Source organism: Thunnus maccoyii, chromosome 19, assembly GCF_910596095.1.
Source record: "Thunnus maccoyii chromosome 19, fThuMac1.1, whole genome shotgun sequence".
NCBI lineage: Eukaryota > Metazoa > Chordata > Actinopteri > Scombriformes > Scombridae > Thunnus > Thunnus maccoyii.
The window spans coordinates 27,073,434-27,095,085 of NC_056551.1; the positions used below are offsets into that span (position 1 = coordinate 27,073,434).

A 21,652-nucleotide genomic window follows, 5' to 3' on the forward strand; every position below is an offset into this window, starting at 1 on the left:
GTAAAAGATAATTAATACTTATGTACTTATAGTGAAGTAACAGTTTGAATGCATGGCTTTTGCTTGTAATAGAGTAGTTTATGCTGTGTTACTGTCACTTCTAAAATTCAATGCATAATCTAAATAGAAGGACAATAACCACCAAAGTCCATAAATGAAAGCTGCAGACCAAAAAAAAATCACACACGCTGGTCATTTAAACATAAAATATCTTCTGAAAATATATAAGTTATTCTTTGATATTATATCAGTGGAGGCGTAGAAATATCATTGATAGGCGGGTTTTGAATGTTTCCATATAATGTTCCTGTAGTGCAGATGAAGTGAAATGCGTGTTCTAGTTATCAATGACGGAAGGAAGATGAACTCATGAGTGAGATTATCATCATATTACCGAAATCAACCCGAGCTGTGTCTCGGTTGGTTAGATGCGGTCAGCTGACTCAGTGACATCAATTAGTGTCCAAATCATCTATTTGAAGAGGGGATGACAGTTCAATCAGTGAAGCAGTAACACCATCGGACATTACATTACATTTTATTTTAACCCGCTCTTGCAGCCATGACTTTAAAGACTCGATGGTCTCACCTGTTTCTCCTGCTGTGTTGCGTCCAGACTTGTCTTTGTCAGTCAGGTAAGATGTTGCTTTGTTTTTTTTCCATCACTAATGTTTTATGCTGTCATGAAAACATTCAGCTCAGGTAGATTTAAAATCCAAAAAGACTTGGTCATAACCTAGTAGCCTATATGGCTGGACCGTGTATGGTCAATGTGTGAAACTGTGGACAATTTGTTACAGAGATAGTCAGTGTCAGGGGCGCCGGATTCATTTCAGAAGTGCGGGGGGACCGCGGACGCCACACGGTTCATATATTTTCTGGGGTCGCGGACACAGACATTGTATGTTTATGTATATACTTTATTACAAACAATCCTACCGTATAAACCTGGAATCTGTGAGTAACAGCTGACCTCTTTATATACAGTCAATGGTGTAGATGGGTAGCAGAACACAGAACATTATTTACAGTTTAATACTTGCCGATCCTGTTAATGAAGTTACTGCTGCTGTGCCAGGTGCGTGAATGCGCACATCACTAATGTATCGTTTCAGCTGCTGTGTGATGCTGCAGGTATTTGATAAAGTCAAAGGAAAGAATCTGACGCACAACCAACTGTGGACAACAAACATCAGTACAGATGTTTTTGCAACATCCCGGATTACATTCAATGACACCTGAACGACATTAATGTACAATTCAGTCTCATTAAAAGCTGTATAAAAACTATTCTGACGGACATTTCAGTAGATTATGTTATAGAAGCGAAATACTATAGAAGTAAAAGAAGCAAAATACATGAACGTTGATTTGTGATGTTGGAGAGCTCCGTGTGCGCACATTTGCTGACTAAAGACACACAAACTGTGTTTTTTCTCTCTCTGCAATTTTCATTATGTAACAATCTCTGTGCTGACATGTGGAGAGAAGCGTGAAACACTGGAAACCGCTCTGCTCATTGTAAAAGTAACTTTACTACCTGTAACACGTCCACGACCTGTAAGCATCTTGTTGTGCAGCAACATATTTCTCTTCCACTCTGTTACATTAATAACAGTTTTGTGGAGATGAAATATGCGGGGAAAGGCTCAAAACACTTGGGGCTGAAGCAGTGGTGGCTCCCGGGACCTACAGGACGGCCCCAAAGCTTTGACACCGCATCACAGCTGTTGTGTTCACTTTTGCTGTTGACATGAACAGAAATGAGACGCAGGATTGTGATTCAAAGAAACTTGTAGCATTCAGTGCCTAGTGCATGAAGTAGTGAGATAGTCACATAGTGCAAAGAAAAGAAACTGATCTTTTTTAATCTTAATTTATTTCTTGGTATTTTACCAATTTTGTTCTGTCCTACTTTAACCAGTTAATTAAAGTTCAAATTATGGGATGGTACCAGTGAGGCTACAGTACGTTTCTGCACATTATATTTAGTTATATTGCTTTACTCTGTATTGATTAAAATGGAAAAATAGAAGAAAACAAACAGTATGCTTGTGAGGAAGCTCTAGTTCCCTGCTATGACTATGTGCTGGATTTGTTCACGTGGAACTCGCTGCGGGTGACGAATCACGCAGATGTCTTGAATTTGTATGGATTTATTGTCACCACTACAACCACAATCCTTGTACAAGTGTCTGATGACTCAGTGGTTCTGTGTAAATGAACATAATAAATCAGAATAAACATGTCAGATATCCGTACGAAAGTATAACAGGCTAATATAGAAATGATAAACTATATTACTTTCTGAATGTATAAATTTCAACTATACAAGATAATACAACTGGCAAACAGCTGATAAATAATGTGGCCATGTATTAAACAGGCATAGCTGAGGCTGAAGCAGTATATTCCCTCTAAGAGTGGGTTAATGTACATCAGCAGTGCAACACTGCCATCTAATGGCCAGTAGTAGACATGCATGACATCAATCCGGGGGCTGAACGAGCTGCTACACTGCACGGGTTGTGCACGCCTGTTAATTGAAGAGCGGACCTACAAATGGCCGTTCAGTCCACTATTCTATAGGTAATATGGTAAATATTACACATCACAACTCAAACATAAAGTCCTAACCGTGTGCTTGAGACATGGTGCCTGTTAACATCTAGTGACTGTGGGTAACAGTAGCTGCTAATATGAGGCTACACAGTCGGCAGAATACATGAATATGAGCCCCTTTAGTTCGGTTAACACAGAAACAATTCACTAACGAACAGCAACTATAACAACATTCTTAAACACTTCACTCACTTGCGCTAGACGCACTTGACACCAGATGACTGATAGTACAAAGCAAAGTTCTTCACCCAAAAGAGCGTCTGATGCGTGGCGGATTTCAGACTACCATCTTAAGGAAACTGCGGGTCAACCTAGTTTAGTTCTGATGAGCCCCAAAGTCCATGTCACATGATGCAGAGCTCAGGTGGGGGAAGAGAGGGAGAAAGAGGGGGGGGGGGGGGGGGGGGGGGGGGGGGGTGCTGTTAAACGGCGCCTTTTGGACAATGCTTGCTTATTTGGCGTGAACCACATCTCCTGTCCTGTACCTCTTACACCTCTGCTGATATTGCCGCAAAGCTACAACCAGTTTAGATGGAAATGGATGCTTTAATAAAACAAAACAAAGAACCTACAAAATCCCTGTTTTAATGTGTGTATATTTAAATTATTCTGCATAGTAGTAGTATACACTCCTTTATTACATGTGTGTAAATTTCTTTCTCTTTTGTTATTCTAGGTCAAGGTCCAGTGGGTCCACCAGGTAAATAATAATATACAACATTCAGTTATAATTCTAATGTTTACAATGTCTACTTCTACCATCAGCTTTACCATGTACTATACCTTCACCTCAGCCTCCCTTTATCTCAAGCTCACTTTTCACTGTCTGATCTATTCATGTTTGTAGCAGCACCAAAGCCAACATCTTATCCAAAATTAGATGAAATGAATACAGAATTCAAATGGAAATTTTATACTCTTTGCACAAAAAATGGCATGAGTGTGTTTCCTCAATTTCACTAACTTGGATACCAAAGTTTTGGGAAATTGCAGTAGTTTCACCACCAAAAAGAAAAGAAAAAAAGAAATATGTCAAACTCCACCAACTACACACAAATAAACTATAGGAGGAAAAAATTACTACATTATAATCAGGTCAGAACTATACTGAATTATTGTCACATACGCTAACATGTGGTATTCATGTATGGCTTTTAGAGTGTATATATATATAGTCATTTATGTACGAAATATATAATATGAAATTTTGTTTGAAAAGAAAATGTTTTCTAAGCAGAATGAAACTCAACCCTCTCGCACCACAATCAACCTCTTGCCAAATATTATTCACTATTTAAGCCCTACATTTATGCCTGATTTTTGTGATATTATGTAAGTGAAAAAAGGCAGTCCTTGAAATTTGATTTATGTGGTAGTTAAAGGACATATCCTGATCAAAGATAACTCCCAGATTCCTTATGGTGGTGCTGGAGGCCAGGGTAATGCCATCCAGAGTAGCTATATCATTAGATAATGTGTTTCTAAGGTGTTTAGGGCCAAGCACAATAACTTCAGTTTTATCTGAATTTAGTAGTAGAAAATTGCAGGTCATCCAGGTCTTTATGTCGTTAAGGCATGCTTGGAGTTTGTTTAACTGATTGGGTTCATCTGGCTTCATTGATAAATATAATTGGGTGTCATCTGCGTAACAATGAAAATTTATGGAGTGTTATGCAACTAATTTGCAATAACTATTTTCATTCACTTGTAACATTCAGTGCTAATGCATGAAGTAGTGTGATGTTCATATAGTGCAAAGAAAAGAAACTGATCTTTTATAATCTTAATTTATTTCTTGGAATTTTCCCAATTTATTTTTGTCCTATTTTAACCAGTTCATTAAAGTTTAGATTATGGGATGGTCCCAGTGATGATATGGTACATAATGTTTCTGCTCATTACATTTAGTTATATTGCTTCAATCTGTATTCATTTTAATGGAAAAATTGTGGGGAAAAAAATCTACACTGTGCTTTTTTATTTGGTATGAACCACATCTCCTGTCCTGTACCTCTTACACCTCCGCTGATATTGCTGCAAAGTTACAGCCAGTTTAGATGGAAATGGATGCTTTAATAAAACAAAACAAAGAACCTACAAAATCCCTGTTTGTAATGTGTGTATATACATGTTATTCTGCATAGTAGTAGTATACACTCCTTTATTACATGTGTGTAAATTTCTTTGTCTTTTGTTATTCTAGGTCACGATGCACGAGGTGAAATAAATGCAGGAGGTATGGTACTTTATGAACGTGAGTGACTGAAAATAAATTCTCCTAATATATAACATTCAGTTGTAATTCTAATGTTTACAATGTCTACTTCTACCATCAGCTGTGCTTTACCATGTACTATACCTTCACCTCAGCCTCCCTTTACCTCAAGCTCACTTTTGACTGTCTGATCTATTCATGTTTGTAGCAGCACCAAAGCCAACATCCTATTCAAAATTACATGAAATGATCAGAAAATTCAAATGGAAATGATGTACTCTTTGCACAAAAAGTGACATAAGTGTGTTTTGTCAATTTCACTAACTTGGATACCCAAGTTTTGGGAAATTGCAGTAGTTTCACCACCAAAAAGAAAAGAAAAAAAGAAATATGTCTACGTAGTGTGATGTTCATATAGTGCAAAGAAAAGAAACTGATCTTTTATAATCTTTATTTATTTTGTGGAATTTTCCCAATTTCTTCTTGTCCTATTTTAACCAGTTAATTAAAGTTCAGATTATGAGATGATCCCAGTGAGGCTGCAGCACATGATGTTTCTGCACATTACATTTAGTTATATTGCTTTATTCTGTATTCATTCAAATGTAAAACTAGAGTGGAAAAAAACATTATACTTGTTTATACGACGTGAACCACATCTCCTGTCCTGTACCTCTTACACCTCTGCTGATATTGCTGCAAAGCTACAACCAGTTTAGATGGAAATGGATGCTTTAATAAAACAAATCAAAGAACCTACAAAATCCCTGTTTGTAATGTGTGTATAAACATGTTATTCTGCATAGTAGTAGTATACACTCCTTTATTACATGTGTGTAAATCTCTTTTTCCTTTGTTATTCCAGGTCCAGTGCTACTAAATAAACCAGGTGAGTGACTGCAAATAAATTCTCCTAATATATAACATTCAGTTGTAATTCTAATGTTTACATTGTCTACTTCTACCATCAGCTGTACTTTACCATGTACTATACCTTCACCTCAGCCTCCCTTTACCTCAAACTCACTTTTTACTGTCTGATCTATTCATGTTTGTAGCAACACCAAAGCCAACATCTTATTCAAAATGAGATGAAACGAACATAGAATTGAAATGGAAATGATGTACTCTTTGCACAAAAAGTGACATGAGTGTGTTTCCTCAATTTCACTAACTTGGATACCAAAGTTTTGGGAAATTGCAGTAGTTTCACCACCAAAAAGAAAAGAAAAAAAGAAATATGTTTAACTCCACCAACTACACACGAATAAACTATAGGAGGAAAAAATTACTACATGATAATCAGGTCAGAACTATATTGAATTATTGTCACATACGCTAACATGTGGTATTCATATATGGCTTTTAGGGTATATATATCTATATAGTCATTTATGTACGAAACATATAATATGAAATTTTGTTTGAAAAGAAAATGTTTTCTAAGCAGAATGAAACTCAACCCTCTCGCACCACAATCAACCTCTTGCCAAATATTATTCACTATTTAAGCCCTACATTTATGCCTGATTTTTGTGATATTATGTAAGTGAAAAAAGGCAGTCCTTGAAATTTGATTTATGTGGTAGTTAAAGGACATATCCTGATCAAAGATAACTCCCAGATTCCTTACGGTGGTGCTGGAGGCCAGGGTAATGCCATCCAGAGTAGCTATATCATTAGATAATGTGTTTCTAAGGTGTTTAGGGCCAAGCACAATAACTTCAGTTTTATCTGAATTTAGTAGTAGAAAATTGCAGGTCATCCAGGTCTTTATGTCGTTAAGGCATGCTTGGAGTTTGTTTAACTGATTGGGTTCATCTGGCTTCATTGATAAATATAATTGGGTGTCATCTGCGTAACAATGAAAATTTATGGAGTGTTATGCAACTAATTTGCAATAACTATTTTCATTCACTTGTAACATTCAGTGCTAATGCATGAAGTAGTGTGATGTTCATATAGTGCAAAGAAAAGAAACTGATCTTTTATAATCTTAATTTATTTCTTGGAATTTTCCCAATTTCTTTTTGTCCTATTTTAACCAGTTCATTAAAGTTTAGATTATGGGATGGTCCCAGTGATGATATGGTACATAATGTTTCTGCTCATTACATTTAGTTATATTGCTTCAATCTGTATTCATTTTAATGGAAAAATTGTGGGGAAAAAAACCTACACTGTGCTTTTTTATTTGGTATGAACCACATCTCCTGTCCTGTACCTCTTACACCTCCGCTGATATTGCTGCAAAGTTACAGCCAGTTTAGATGGAAATGGATGCTTTAATAAAACAAAACAAAGAACCTACAAAATCCCTGTTTGTAATGTGTGTATATACATGTTATTCTGCATAGTAGTAGTATACACTCCTTTATTACATGTGTGTAAATTTCTTTGTCTTTTGTTATTCTAGGTCACGATGCACGAGGTGAAATAAATGCAGGAGGTATGGTACTTTATGAACGTGAGTGACTGAAAATAAATTCTCCTAATATATAACATTCAGTTGTAATTCTAATGTTTACAATGTCTACTTCTACCATCAGCTGTGCTTTACCATGTACTATACCTTCACCTCAGCCTCCCTTTACCTCAAGCTCACTTTTGACTGTCTGATCTATTCATGTTTGTAGCAGCACCAAAGCCAACATCCTATTCAAAATTACATGAAATGATCAGAAAATTCAAATGGAAATGATGTACTCTTTGCACAAAAAGTGACATAAGTGTGTTTTGTCAATTTCACTAACTTGGATACCCAAGTTTTGGGAAATTGCAGTAGTTTCACCACCAAAAAGAAAAGAAAAAAAGAAATATGTCTACGTAGTGTGATGTTCATATAGTGCAAAGAAAAGAAACTGATCTTTTATAATCTTTATTTATTTTGTGGAATTTTCCCAATTTCTTCTTGTCCTATTTTAACCAGTTAATTAAAGTTCAGATTATGAGATGATCCCAGTGAGGCTGCAGCACATGATGTTTCTGCACATTACATTTAGTTATATTGCTTTATTCTGTATTCATTCAAATGTAAAACTAGAGTGGAAAAAAACATTATACTTGTTTATACGACGTGAACCACATCTCCTGTCCTGTACCTCTTACACCTCTGCTGATATTGCTGCAAAGCTACAACCAGTTTAGATGGAAATGGATGCTTTAATAAAACAAATCAAAGAACCTACAAAATCCCTGTTTGTAATGTGTGTATAAACATGTTATTCTGCATAGTAGTAGTATACACTCCTTTATTACATGTGTGTAAATCTCTTTTTCCTTTGTTATTCCAGGTCCAGTGCTACTAAATAAACCAGGTGAGTGACTGCAAATAAATTCTCCTAATATATAACATTCAGTTGTAATTCTAATGTTTACATTGTCTACTTCTACCATCAGCTGTGCTTTACCATGTACTATACCTTCACCTCAGCCTCCCTTTACCTCAAACTCACTTTTTACTGTCTGATCTATTCATGTTTGTAGCAACACCAAAGCCAACATCTTATTCAAAATGAGATGAAACGAACATAGAATTGAAATGGAAATGATGTACTCTTTGCACAAAAAGTGACATGAGTGTGTTTCCTCAATTTCACTAACTTGGATACCAAAGTTTTGGGAAATTGCAGTAGTTTCACCACCAAAAAGAAAAGAAAAAAAGAAATATGTTTAACTCCACCAACTACACACGAATAAACTATAGGAGGAAAAAATTACTACATGATAATCAGGTCAGAACTATATTGAATTATTGTCACATACGCTAACATGTGGTATTCATATATGGCTTTTAGGGTATATATATCTATATAGTCATTTATGTACGAAACATATAATATGAAATTTTGTTTGAAAAGAAAATGTTTTCTAAGCAGAATGAAACTCAACCCTCTCGCACCACAATCAACCTCTTGCCAAATATTATTCACTATTTAAGCCCTACATTTATGCCTGATTTTTGTGATATTATGTAAGTGAAAAAAGGCAGTCCTTGAAATTTGATTTATGTGGTAGTTAAAGGACATATCCTGATCAAAGATAACTCCCAGATTCCTTATGGTGGTGCTGGAGGCCAGGGTAATGCCATCCAGAGTAGCTATATCATTAGATAATGTGTTTCTAAGGTGTTTAGGGCCAAGCACAATAACTTCAGTTTTATCTGAATTTAGTAGTAGAAAATTGCAGGTCATCCAGGTCTTTATGTCGTTAAGGCATGCTTGGAGTTTGTTTAACTGATTGGGTTCATCTGGCTTCATTGATAAATATAATTGGGTGTCATCTGCGTAACAATGAAAATTTATGGAGTGTTATGCAACTAATTTGCAATAACTATTTTCATTCACTTGTAACATTCAGTGCTAATGCATGAAGTAGTGTGATGTTCATATAGTGCAAAGAAAAGAAACTGATCTTTTATAATCTTAATTTATTTCTTGGAATTTTCCCAATTTCTTTTTGTCCTATTTTAACCAGTTCATTAAAGTTTAGATTATGGGATGGTCCCAGTGATGATATGGTACATAATGTTTCTGCTCATTACATTTAGTTATATTGCTTCAATCTGTATTCATTTTAATGGAAAAATTGTGGGGAAAAAAACCTACACTGTGCTTTTTTATTTGGTATGAACCACATCTCCTGTCCTGTACCTCTTACACCTCCGCTGATATTGCTGCAAAGTTACAGCCAGTTTAGATGGAAATGGATGCTTTAATAAAACAAAACAAAGAACCTACAAAATCCCTGTTTGTAATGTGTGTATATACATGTTATTCTGCATAGTAGTAGTATACACTCCTTTATTACATGTGTGTAAATTTCTTTGTCTTTTGTTATTCTAGGTCACGATGCACGAGGTGAAATAAATGCAGGAGGTATGGTACTTTATGAACGTGAGTGACTGAAAATAAATTCTCCTAATATATAACATTCAGTTGTAATTCTAATGTTTACAATGTCTACTTCTACCATCAGCTGTGCTTTACCATGTACTATACCTTCACCTCAGCCTCCCTTTACCTCAAGCTCACTTTTGACTGTCTGATCTATTCATGTTTGTAGCAGCACCAAAGCCAACATCCTATTCAAAATTACATGAAATGATCAGAAAATTCAAATGGAAATGATGTACTCTTTGCACAAAAAGTGACATAAGTGTGTTTTGTCAATTTCACTAACTTGGATACCCAAGTTTTGGGAAATTGCAGTAGTTTCACCACCAAAAAGAAAAGAAAAAAAGAAATATGTCTACGTAGTGTGATGTTCATATAGTGCAAAGAAAAGAAACTGATCTTTTATAATCTTTATTTATTTTGTGGAATTTTCCCAATTTCTTCTTGTCCTATTTTAACCAGTTAATTAAAGTTCAGATTATGAGATGATCCCAGTGAGGCTGCAGCACATGATGTTTCTGCACATTACATTTAGTTATATTGCTTTATTCTGTATTCATTCAAATGTAAAACTAGAGTGGAAAAAAACATTATACTTGTTTATACGACGTGAACCACATCTCCTGTCCTGTACCTCTTACACCTCTGCTGATATTGCTGCAAAGCTACAACCAGTTTAGATGGAAATGGATGCTTTAATAAAACAAATCAAAGAACCTACAAAATCCCTGTTTGTAATGTGTGTATAAACATGTTATTCTGCATAGTAGTAGTATACACTCCTTTATTACATGTGTGTAAATCTCTTTTTCCTTTGTTATTCCAGGTCCAGTGCTACTAAATAAACCAGGTGAGTGACTGCAAATAAATTCTACTAATATATAACATTCAGTTGTAATTCTAATGTTTACATTGTCTACTTCTACCATCAGCTGTGCTTTACCATGTACTATACCTTCACCTCAGCCTCCCTTTACCTCAAACTCACTTTTCACTGTCTGATCTATTCATGTTTGTAGCAACACCAAAGCCAACATCTTATTCAAAATGAGATGAAACGAACATAGAATTGAAATGGAAATGATGTACTCTTTGCACAAAAAGTGACATGAGTGTGTTTCCTCAATTTCACTAACTTGGATACCAAAGTTTTGGGAAATTGCAGTAGTTTCACCACCAAAAAGAAAAGAAAAAAAGAAATATGTTTAACTCCACCAACTACACACGAATAAACTATAGGAGGAAAAAATTACTACATGATAATCAGGTCAGAACTATATTGAATTATTGTCACATACGCTAACATGTGGTATTCATATATGGCTTTTAGGGTATATATATCTATATAGTCATTTATGTACGAAACATATAATATGAAATTTTGTTTGAAAAGAAAATGTTTTCTAAGCAGAATGAAACTCAACCCTCTCGCACCACAATCAACCTCTTGCCAAATATTATTCACTATTTAAGCCCTACATTTATGCCTGATTTTTGTGATATTATGTAAGTGAAAAAAGGCAGTCCTTGAAATTTGATTTATGTGGTAGTTAAAGGACATATCCTGATCAAAGATAACTCCCAGATTCCTTATGGTGGTGCTGGAGGCCAGGGTAATGCCATCCAGAGTAGCTATATCATTAGATAATGTGTTTCTAAGGTGTTTAGGGCCAAGCACAATAACTTCAGTTTTATCTGAATTTAGTAGTAGAAAATTGCAGGTCATCCAGGTCTTTATGTCGTTAAGGCATGCTTGGAGTTTGTTTAACTGATTGGGTTCATCTGGCTTCATTGATAAATATAATTGGGTGTCATCTGCGTAACAATGAAAATTTATGGAGTGTTATGCAACTAATTTGCAATAACTATTTTCATTCACTTGTAACATTCAGTGCTAATGCATGAAGTAGTGTGATGTTCATATAGTGCAAAGAAAAGAAACTGATCTTTTTTAATCTTAATTTATTTCTTGGAATTTTCCCAATTTCTTTTTGTCCTATTTTAACCAGTTCATTAAAGTTTAGATTATGGGATGGTCCCAGTGATGATATGGTACATAATGTTTCTGCTCATTACATTTAGTTATATTGCTTCAATCTGTATTCATTTTAATGGAAAAATTGTGGGGAAAAAAACCTACACTGTGCTTTTTTATTTGGTATGAACCACATCTCCTGTCCTGTACCTCTTACACCTCCGCTGATATTGCTGCAAAGCTACAACCAGTTTAGATGGAAATGGATGCTTTAATAAAACAAAACAAAGAACCTACAAAATCCCTGTTTGTAATGTGTGTATATACATGTTATTCTGCATAGTAGTAGAATACACTCCTTTATTACATGTGTGTAAATTTCTTTGTCTTTTGTTATTCTAGGTCACGGTGCACCAGGTATGGTAGGTCAACCAGGTGAGTGACTAAAAATAAATTCCACTAATATATAACATTTAGTTGTAATTCTAATGTTTACAATGTCTACTTCTACCATCAGCTGTGCTTTACCTCTTACACCTCTGCTGATATTGCTGCAAAGTTACAGCCAGTTTAGATGGAAATGGATGCTTTAATAAAACAAAACAAAGAACCTACAAAATCCCTGTTTGTAATGTGTGTATATACATGTTATTCTGCATAGTAGTAGTATACACTCCTTTATTACATGTGTGTAAATTTCTTTGTCTTTTGTTATTCTAGGTCACGATGCACGAGGTGAAATAAATGCAGGAGGTATGGTACTTTATGAACGTGAGTGACTACAAATAAATTCTCCTAATATATAACATTCAGTTGTAATTCTAATGTTTACAATGTCTACTTCTACCATCAGCTGTGCTTTACCATGTACTATACCTTCACCTCAGCCTCCCTTTACCTCAAGCTCACTTTTGACTGTCTGATCTATTCATGTTTGTAGCAGCACCAAAGCCAACATCCTATTCAAAATTACATGAAATGATCAGAAAATTCAAATGGAAATGATGTACTCTTTGCACAAAAAGTGACATAAGTGTGTTTTGTCAATTTCACTAACTTGGATACCCAAGTTTTGGGAAATTGCAGTAGTTTCACCACCAAAAAGAAAAGAAAAAAAAAAGAAATATGTCTAACTCCACCAACTACACACGAATAAACTATAGGAGGAAAAAATTACTACATTATAATCAGGTCAGAATTGTTTTGAATTATTGCCATACACTAACATGTGGTATTCATGTATGGCTTTTAGGGTGTACATATATAGTTATTTATGTACGAATCATATAATATGAAATTTTGTTGAAATTTGTCCACCTGCCAGGTACAATGAACAGTTCTCAAGTTATGCGAAGGACAATCCAACATACATGCATACAGGCATGGTCAGTGGTAGTGTCTATAATGTGCATTCCTGGATATTAAATGTTCATTTGCAATTTTCTGTAGTGGTCCCAGTAATATTTGCTGGTAAAGTGTCCTGAAGTAGTGTATCACATGACATGGTTATGCTATGTTTGAGTGAAAAAGGGTATAAATGCGGTTGCAAGAACAATACTTTCCACTCATATCTTGGGATGTTTCATATGTTTCACTCTGCAGATTCTCGTTTCTCACTCTGCATTAAATGTTTTGTCAGAGTTATTATTATTTGGGGCGCTTTAACTACGCGTTCAACCTCTCTCATGACTCTATGTGCCTTTTTTCTGCCTCTTTCCCAGTCGATGATCATGGAGGCTGCGCTGGAAATTATAAATGTAAATTTTGACAGCATTTTGCGTGCAAATTCAGGAGGCTCATCTCTGCCCAGTTACCACAATTGCAGTCAAATCAAGCACATCTGCAATGCAGTCGACCCATAATAAACTGATATAACAGCTCCATTAGTCGCATGTTTTACCTTCAAGACTCGTATTTTACTGCTGTTGTTCATCGTTTGTGATGTGAAAACATCAGAGAAATTAAAAGTTTGCATCCTGGTATTAGTTCAGTTATAAAATCCAAACGCACCGCAGAGGAAACACAGTCAGTCTGCGCCTCGCTGCTGTTCTCTGTGTCCATCATCTCATGCTGACTCATTTTAAAAAGCAACGGCCAATGGTGAAACTTCATCACTCGACTGGCCAACCAATGGTGAAACTTCATTACTCACTCAGACACTCCCTCACTTACAGACAACCGCGGTTATACGGCTGGTCTGTGGCTGGTCCAGCCAAAAAGTACATTAGGGCCTATATTCTACATTAACATATGTTTAATATAGGCCCTGTTAGTTTGATGTTTTGGTCTTGATTGCCTTTATAGGCTGGATAAGAATTACTTTGATCAAAATATATAATAAAGTTATATGTAAAATGGATGTTGTTGTTATGCTGCTGACTAAAGCTCAGAGGACTATTATTACAAGTAGGAAACAGATCAAAATGCTCACAGCTGAAAGTAACAGAGTGCAGCTCACATTTGAGTTTCAGATGTAGTCAAATTATAGTTTGTTCCTGCATGTAAACCTGCATACTTCTGCTTTTCACATGTTTTCATATTGTCACTTCACAACAGAAGAAGACGACCCTGGTAGAGAGAGCCAAGATGGGGAAGGCATCAGCTCCCAAGACAAAGAAATCCTGAGCAGTCATCTTACAACTGTCTTCCTTCCAATCATCTACATCATTGTGTTTGCTGTGGGGCTGCCCACCAACGCCATGGCAATATGGATATTCCTCTTCAGGATCAAGAAAAAGCACCCGTCGTCGATCTACATGGCAAATCTGGCTCTGGCTGACTTGCTCTTTGTCATCTGGGTCCCCCTGAAGATATCATACCACTTCAATGGCAACAACTGGATCTACGGAGAAGGGCTGTGCAAAGTGCTGGTGGCATTTTTCTACAGCAACATGTACTGCTCCATCGCCTTTATCACCTGCATAAGTATCCAGCGTTACTGGGCGGTGGTCCACCCACTGTCTGAGCAGCAGAGGGACAACCGCATACCTGTTGCCGTCTCCATCACAGTCTGGGTGGTGGTCTGGCTTTTCACCATCCCTGTCTACCTGTATGACCAACAGGTCAAAATAACAAACTTCAATCCACAAATCCTTACCTGCCATGATGTCACCAGGCAAAGTCAGGTGAAAATAGCAGCTGGCTACTTCCTGACAATGGGAACTCTGGGATTTGTTGTTCCCACTATTGTGTGCATCATATCCTACATCCTCATGCTCAAAGCTCTCAGGAACAGCATGAAAAATGCTGCCATCACCAAGAAGCGACGGAAGGCTGTGGTCTTGATCATCACAGTGTTGGTTATGTTTTTAGTGTGCTTCACCCCCAGTAACATCATGCTGCTGGTACACTATATCCTCCTGTTGAGCGGGGCCGACAACCACCTGTACGGATTTTACATCACCACCCTGTGCCTGGCTAGTCTCAACAGCTGCATCGACCCTTTTGTTTACTACTTTATCTCCAAGAATTTCAGGGATCATGTGAAGAACACGTTCCTCTGCAGGAGTGAGAGAACAGTAAAGAGGATGAAGGTGTCCTTCAGGGCTCCGAAAAACTCACAAGAGCAACACGTACACGTCTGAGTCAGGAAACACACAGAGCACTGAATGCTAGTGGATTAATCATTATTAAGCTGTTTTATTCCTGATCATTATCTCCCTTCAGATATCGTTTTTCAGTAACACTTAATTTACAGGTCTCTTCATTTGTATAGTAAAATAAAATAAAGTGTTACCTTTTTTTTCCTATTCTACTGTGAATTCTTCCACCTCAGGTTTGGTTCAGTACATGCAAGGAAATTTAGGAGTCATCTTTGACCTCAAGTTTCAGAGCTTTGAGCTGTCTAAATTACTACTTATGTTGTTTTAATACACTTAATTGTCTTTATATCTTTTACAACACACTTGTTTTATGCACTTTGCTTGATGCAGTTTGCTTGATTTCAGCAGGATATGAATGATTGCCTTAATGCAGTTTTAATGGGTCTAATCTTTTATTCCATGTTGTAATTTGATGAATTTTCTGTCAATGTTTGATGTGCCAGAATTGAGACCCAAACCTAAAATGGGCAAAATTTAGCAGGTTTTATAATGTAATGGATAAAAGTTTGTCTGTGTTTTTTAAAGTAATAATTTTTGCTTGTATATCTACATTTTAGTTTGTCAATAAAAGTCATTGTCTAACTAGCAGTTTCCTGACTCTGTGGACGGGTCGACATGGGAAAGGTCAATCCAAGTATTTCTCATTTTCAAAACAATCCTGATATTTTAACCTTTGCTCACAATCCAGGGTTGTGTTCATCCAAAATTCCCCTCAAAGACAAAATTTCATCCCAATTATTTATTCTGTGTGTAGAAGATTTTTCATACCTCTCAGGGCCTGGCATAATGTCAGAAATGTCTCTTTCTTTGTCCAACTGTAAAAATATCAAGTAAATTGTTGCCATTTTGTGAAAACACACATCATCCACCCTTCTTTGTTTTTTCTTCTTTTCTTTTGAAATGGCATTTTAACACCGTAATTCTTCACTTCAGTTAATGATTGTCACTCAGATCTTGTTCACTCCTCCTCTGTTACACTGCTGCACAGAATACCACGGGAGGTGAAGGTAAACTTTTACTGAACTTTATTTATCACTGTTCTCAGTTTACACACAACATGTTAGCATATGCAACCAATAATACAATTGATTTCTCCCAAAAAAACTCTTCTTCTCCTCTTCTTTTTAACCCTCTCCACAATTTCCCAACTATGGCAAGTAACCTAGGTCACAAAAAACATGCCCCTCAATATTATTTCCCATTTACTGCCTTACAGCACGTTGAAGAACTTTACTTTAACTGTTACTGTAGATTTCACAAAGCACGTAATAAAAGGCAACTGCAGTTTTCAACATATTAAACATGCAGTTGGAGTTTGTGCTTCCTGTTTGGGTCTTGACAAAAGTAAGAAAATAAAACTTTCTCCAAAGTAATGAAGAGTAAAATCTAATCACTTCCTACCTCCTTCACTACCTCCACTGCAATGACATAACTTACCATGACACAAAATCTCACCATTGGTCCAAATCACAAGCAGTCTGTTGATTTGCCCATTTCATGTGAGAAAGCTGTGGAAATTTTTGCAAAATTGCAAGTTCTTGCAAATCACAAATAGAGAGAGAGAGAGATTGAATTTGTGTTAATGATTGTGATCTCAAAATCACAATTTCATGGAGGGACTGGCGGAATATTATTATTATTATTATTATTATTATTATTATTATTATTATTATTATCATCAGTTCAATGCAGAGACTGTACTACATCATCATGCAGGCAACATACAGAGAAAAGACTAGAAATGGTTACACAACTACAGTAATTGGGGTGATCAGAAATCAGTATAAAAAGTAGTCTGGACGTATATGAGGAGGGCAAAAGATGGCTGTTTGTTTTTTTTTAATGTTGTAATCAACATCATGTAAAAATACTTATTTTCCTGACAGGCAGTGAAAACCTGATATCAGATGCACATTTAGCATCATTACATCGACCTTCGTTACGTTGTGTTGAACTTTACTACTTGACTCACTGGATTAAATGGTAACTGCTGCTGTGTTTCCTGCAGGCATATTTCAGAAAGCAGCTCTTCTGCAGCCGCTGGCAAAACTGGAGTCGAGACGTGATCTGCTGAAAACACTCAGTGAGCCTCTGCACGACAGAGAAGCTCTCTCTCTACTGGTGGAAACAGTAAGACCAATGTTCTCAACAGTCAGGGTGAAACCTGTGTGAAGCTATGTGTGGTCCTCCAGAGGTTTCTGAAGGGAACATTTATCACTTACTGGAGACATGATGTATGTTTGTGATCTTTAAAAATGAATAAATAGCACATATGAACACGTCAGTACTGCATTAAGACAGACTTGAAACAACCGGAACCTGTCCTTCAAGGTTTGACTTCATCAGTCAGCAGACACATCTCTTCCTCTGTTTCCTCTCTTCAGTTGGATCAGAGCAGTAAAGGAGTGTCTCCAGCTGTCTCTTCATTCATGGATCTTCTTGATGTTTCTGAAGTCTCCAATTCTCAGAAGGATGCTGCTCACCTGCTAGTCAGCGCCATGGACGGTATGGACTGACACACACTACACACTGATTTGACAGATTCTACAGCACATGATGAATAAAATAAAGATTTTTCTCTGTTATTTTTTCTCCTCAGCTCTACCAGATGATGCTGCAGCTCTTCTGGCTACCTGCAGTCTTGAAACACTGAGAGTCCTCCAGCAGCTGGTTGGTTTATTCCCTCACTAACATCTACATGCCAGTCCCTCCAGGATTTTGCAGTTTTTTGTGATTATTGCAGCAAAAAATGTTTGATTTTGCAGAGACTGTTTGACAATTACGATACTATTGGCAATTTTTTATGCAGTCTTTTTGCGGTAAAATTGCAGGAATTTAGAAAAAGTGCAAGCAAAGGAAAATAATGTGATTTTTAAAAAACCTACTACCAATGAAGAGTCATATGTAATCATTTCCCTCGATAAAAAGCATACTAGATATCACAGAAACAAATATATTTCAGTATTTATTTTTAAATATATATTCTGAACATGAGAACGATGGGCTCAAAGTTATATAAAAAATTAAATATTTTATTAAATAAACTTTCACCTCAACATTAGAACCATACAAAAATTAGTCCATAATGCCATTGAAATAAATGCATTAATGTAAAAAATATAGTTTCATTTCCAAAGTGCCCATTTTTATGTATGAGGTAGATTATGTCCATCTTTGCTATCTGAACAACATCAGCTTGTGTTATTCTGACTAACTGAATCAAACCTCCTTTGGAAACATTTGGGAAATGTTTTGCTCGTCTATGGCATCATTTTTGTTGGTAGGTGAGATTTGTCCATCTTCCACCTGAATACACCTGAATACTTGCTGAATGTGCTGCAATAACGTAAGTTACCACCACACCAAATGCCACAACTGGTCAAAATCACAAGCAAATCCCAAGTGATTTGGCCATTTCACGTAGAAAAGTTGTTATTTCATAAAATTGCAAGCTCTCGCAAATATTGTGGAGATTTCTTGAATTTGTGTTAATTATTGCGTTCGCAACATCACAATTTCCTGGAAGGATTGACATACTCTAAATTGTATTGATCTCATCACAGCAACATTCAAGGACATCTTTCTCTGTCTGTCTGTGTCTTGTCTTGTTGTCCAGGTGAACAGTCTGAAGGAGAAAGCTCAGGTCAAACTCCCAGAGTCTCTGCCTGCCTCCCTGCAGGAGGAAGGAGAGCTCCGCTGGGCGGCCGAGCTCCTCTGTTTGACCGATCAGACTCTGACAGAGCTGAGAGATCAGTGGGACAGACCAGATTTCTCACCAGAAGTGCTGCTGGAGCTTCTGTGTCTCATCGTGCAGGGACTCAGCATGATGCAGCTTGAAACACACTCATAATGTGGTCAGCTCTTTTATTATAGAGGTAATATTAAATAAAGGCTTTCACCATTTTTCCATTGTGTCTTAACACAACACTCAGGTGCCCATTTGAACAGTAAAAGAGGTTTTCCAGGCTGTAATCATTCCTCCTCTTCATACTGGCTATTAAAAGATCTCTTTCAAAATCCACAGTGTGTCCACACAGTCATTTTGTGCAAAAATGCATTTAAAAGTTTATCTTAAGCTTATATTAGGCTTTGAGCCTGTCCTCCCAAGAAAAAGGACATTATGGGTTGTAAATTCATGCGTCAAAAATGACCTAGAGTTACATTTGAATGACTGACACCATCTAGTGGCCGTAGTAATTAAGACCCAGGGAAGTGATGCTGTTCAGGTGACATTAGGTGACTTCCTTAGTAGGAGGAGGCAGGTTGGGTAGATAGCAAGATAATTGGTTTTAAGGGCAATAATGGACTTAGGGGAAGGAGACCGCTATTTGCTTCACTTTTCAACCATGAGTGTCATGTTTAAGGAGGAAGAAACCACATTTCAAGTGATCATTTTAACCAAGTGGTTTTTGTGCCTAAACCTAACCAGACCTTAATCACAGAGTTGTCACATCATAAACCATCATTATTTTTTAAAAGTGATTTTTAACGGTTTTGGAAAGTGGCATGTTACACTCCTATTTTGGAAAGCAGTACATTATGCTTCAGTGGGTCGTTCTGGAGTGCAGATAGAATCAACGCATTTCCTCCAGAAATACACTTAGTTTTTATGGGTGCTATGTCATCCATAATTTGTGTCACTGGCAAATTCTGCCTAGTCAATTAAAGATAATAACATATATATAGGCATTACACTTATCACTACTCAGAGTATACTCCCTAACCATCAAAAATAAGAAAATAAATGCATATAAAAAATATAAGTGATGCAACTTAACTCTTAGGTATTAATGTAAGACACTACATACTGATTAAGGTAATAGCATTTTAAAGTCTACACTCAATGCTAAGCATATGAGCTAATGACTAACAAATTTCAATAGAAACTCAAGATATAGTAAAATGAAAGCATCCCAATGCATGGTCTAAACCAAAACATTCAAACATTGTTACACGTAGATATCACCACCATAATTCTGAAGAAGTTCAGTGTACAACTCATGTACTTTGCGTACAGTAGAGGGTCACCGCCATGGAGAGGTTACTAGCACTTACGATGTGTGGTGGTATGGAATCCATCTCTTCAACACCCTGGTAGTCATAATATATCATCATTACATCATTTGTCTATCTCACTCTTTCAAACTATTCATCTCCATCTTCCTGTGTCACATGAGACACACACTTATACACTTATGTGTAAGTCATGTTTCACAAATATTTCACTATTATGAGCCTCAACAAAATCATACAACTCTTGTATAGCTAAAAATAGTCTATATTACAACAATAATCATACTTGGAAACAGTCGGGTAGTGGCATACCATAACAGTCAAAGAATCGTCAACAGCATCAGATTTTTCAATACTAAACCATTTTCAGAATCACTTATTTGGGGTTGTTCAAGATCCTCCTGACAAATGGTGGCAAGATTTAAAGCTTGCATAGATAGTCATAACCCTTGAGATGATTGATTCCTATCTCCAAACAATCTGCTCACAGACATATTACCAGGTGGTGGGCGTGATGTTCCTCATTTGCCATCCCATTCCTCTGGCATTATGGCAATACAATCTTTGGCCCAGTGACCCATTTGATGACACCTCCAGCAAATATCGCTTTCTTCTTTGTTGTCAGAAGAGAAGCTCCTCATCCACGGCCTCTGTCAGCTGAAGCATAGTAGGCAGGCAGGACCAGCTGAAGCTTCTTGGCTGCTGTTGGATTTCTTCATTTCTTCATTTATTGGTTTCTTTCATCATGAACAACAGTCTCAGCCCTTATACAATATCTCTTAATGTCATTCAGTCTGGCACTCTGCCATGCCACACAATGCCTGATAAAAATGACTCTTATCTTCGGGCACAGACCATCCACCAGGGTCTGAATGAACTGTCTCTCCCACACAGAATCATTGGTGGTATCGGAAGGTTGATCGTGGCTGCTATGCATAACAAGTTGGAGACAAGGCAGTCAACTGGGTTTGGTAAGGAGAGGTTTTTGCAGTTTCACATGGAGCAGCTGAGTCCCAATTAGCTGGTTTGACTTCTCCCCAGACGAGACCCAACTTGGTAACACAAACATGTTCCAATTCTGCTGAAATAGGTTTGCACTGCACTACCATCTTCTTGAGGGCAGTTGCAAATGTTTTGCCACAAATCTTTCAAAATAGCCTGTAATTCTGTTATCCTCTAGGGTCTATAAACACGTTGAACACTCCCAGCTCCACTGGGGCATTCTAGCATTGGCGCAAGAAATGCACTTTCCAAAGAACCTCTAAATGCTCCTCCTTCTACAGCTATAGATGAAAAATCCAATGTTGGAGTTGACATTTTGGGCTGGTTA

At 36.8% G+C, this 21,652-nt stretch overlaps 1 protein-coding gene and 1 pseudogene across 1 annotated transcript in view; both read left to right on the forward strand.

Moving 5' to 3' along the window:
* Window positions 1–19,330, forward strand: part of LOC121885338 — a 36,868-nt gene extending 17,538 nt beyond the window's left edge. Inside the window, exons 9-11 of the mRNA XM_042394702.1 lie at window positions 17,745–17,814; window positions 17,909–17,979; window positions 18,926–19,330. Coding sequence (XP_042250636.1) covers window positions 17,745–17,814; window positions 17,909–17,979; window positions 18,926–19,159 — 375 coding nt within the window. The 3' untranslated portion in view covers window positions 19,160–19,330. The remainder of the gene's footprint in view (window positions 1–17,744; window positions 17,815–17,908; window positions 17,980–18,925) is intronic.
* LOC121885337 lies at window positions 257–15,891 on the forward strand (annotated as a pseudogene).
* Window positions 19,331–21,652: the final 2,322 nt, after the last annotated feature.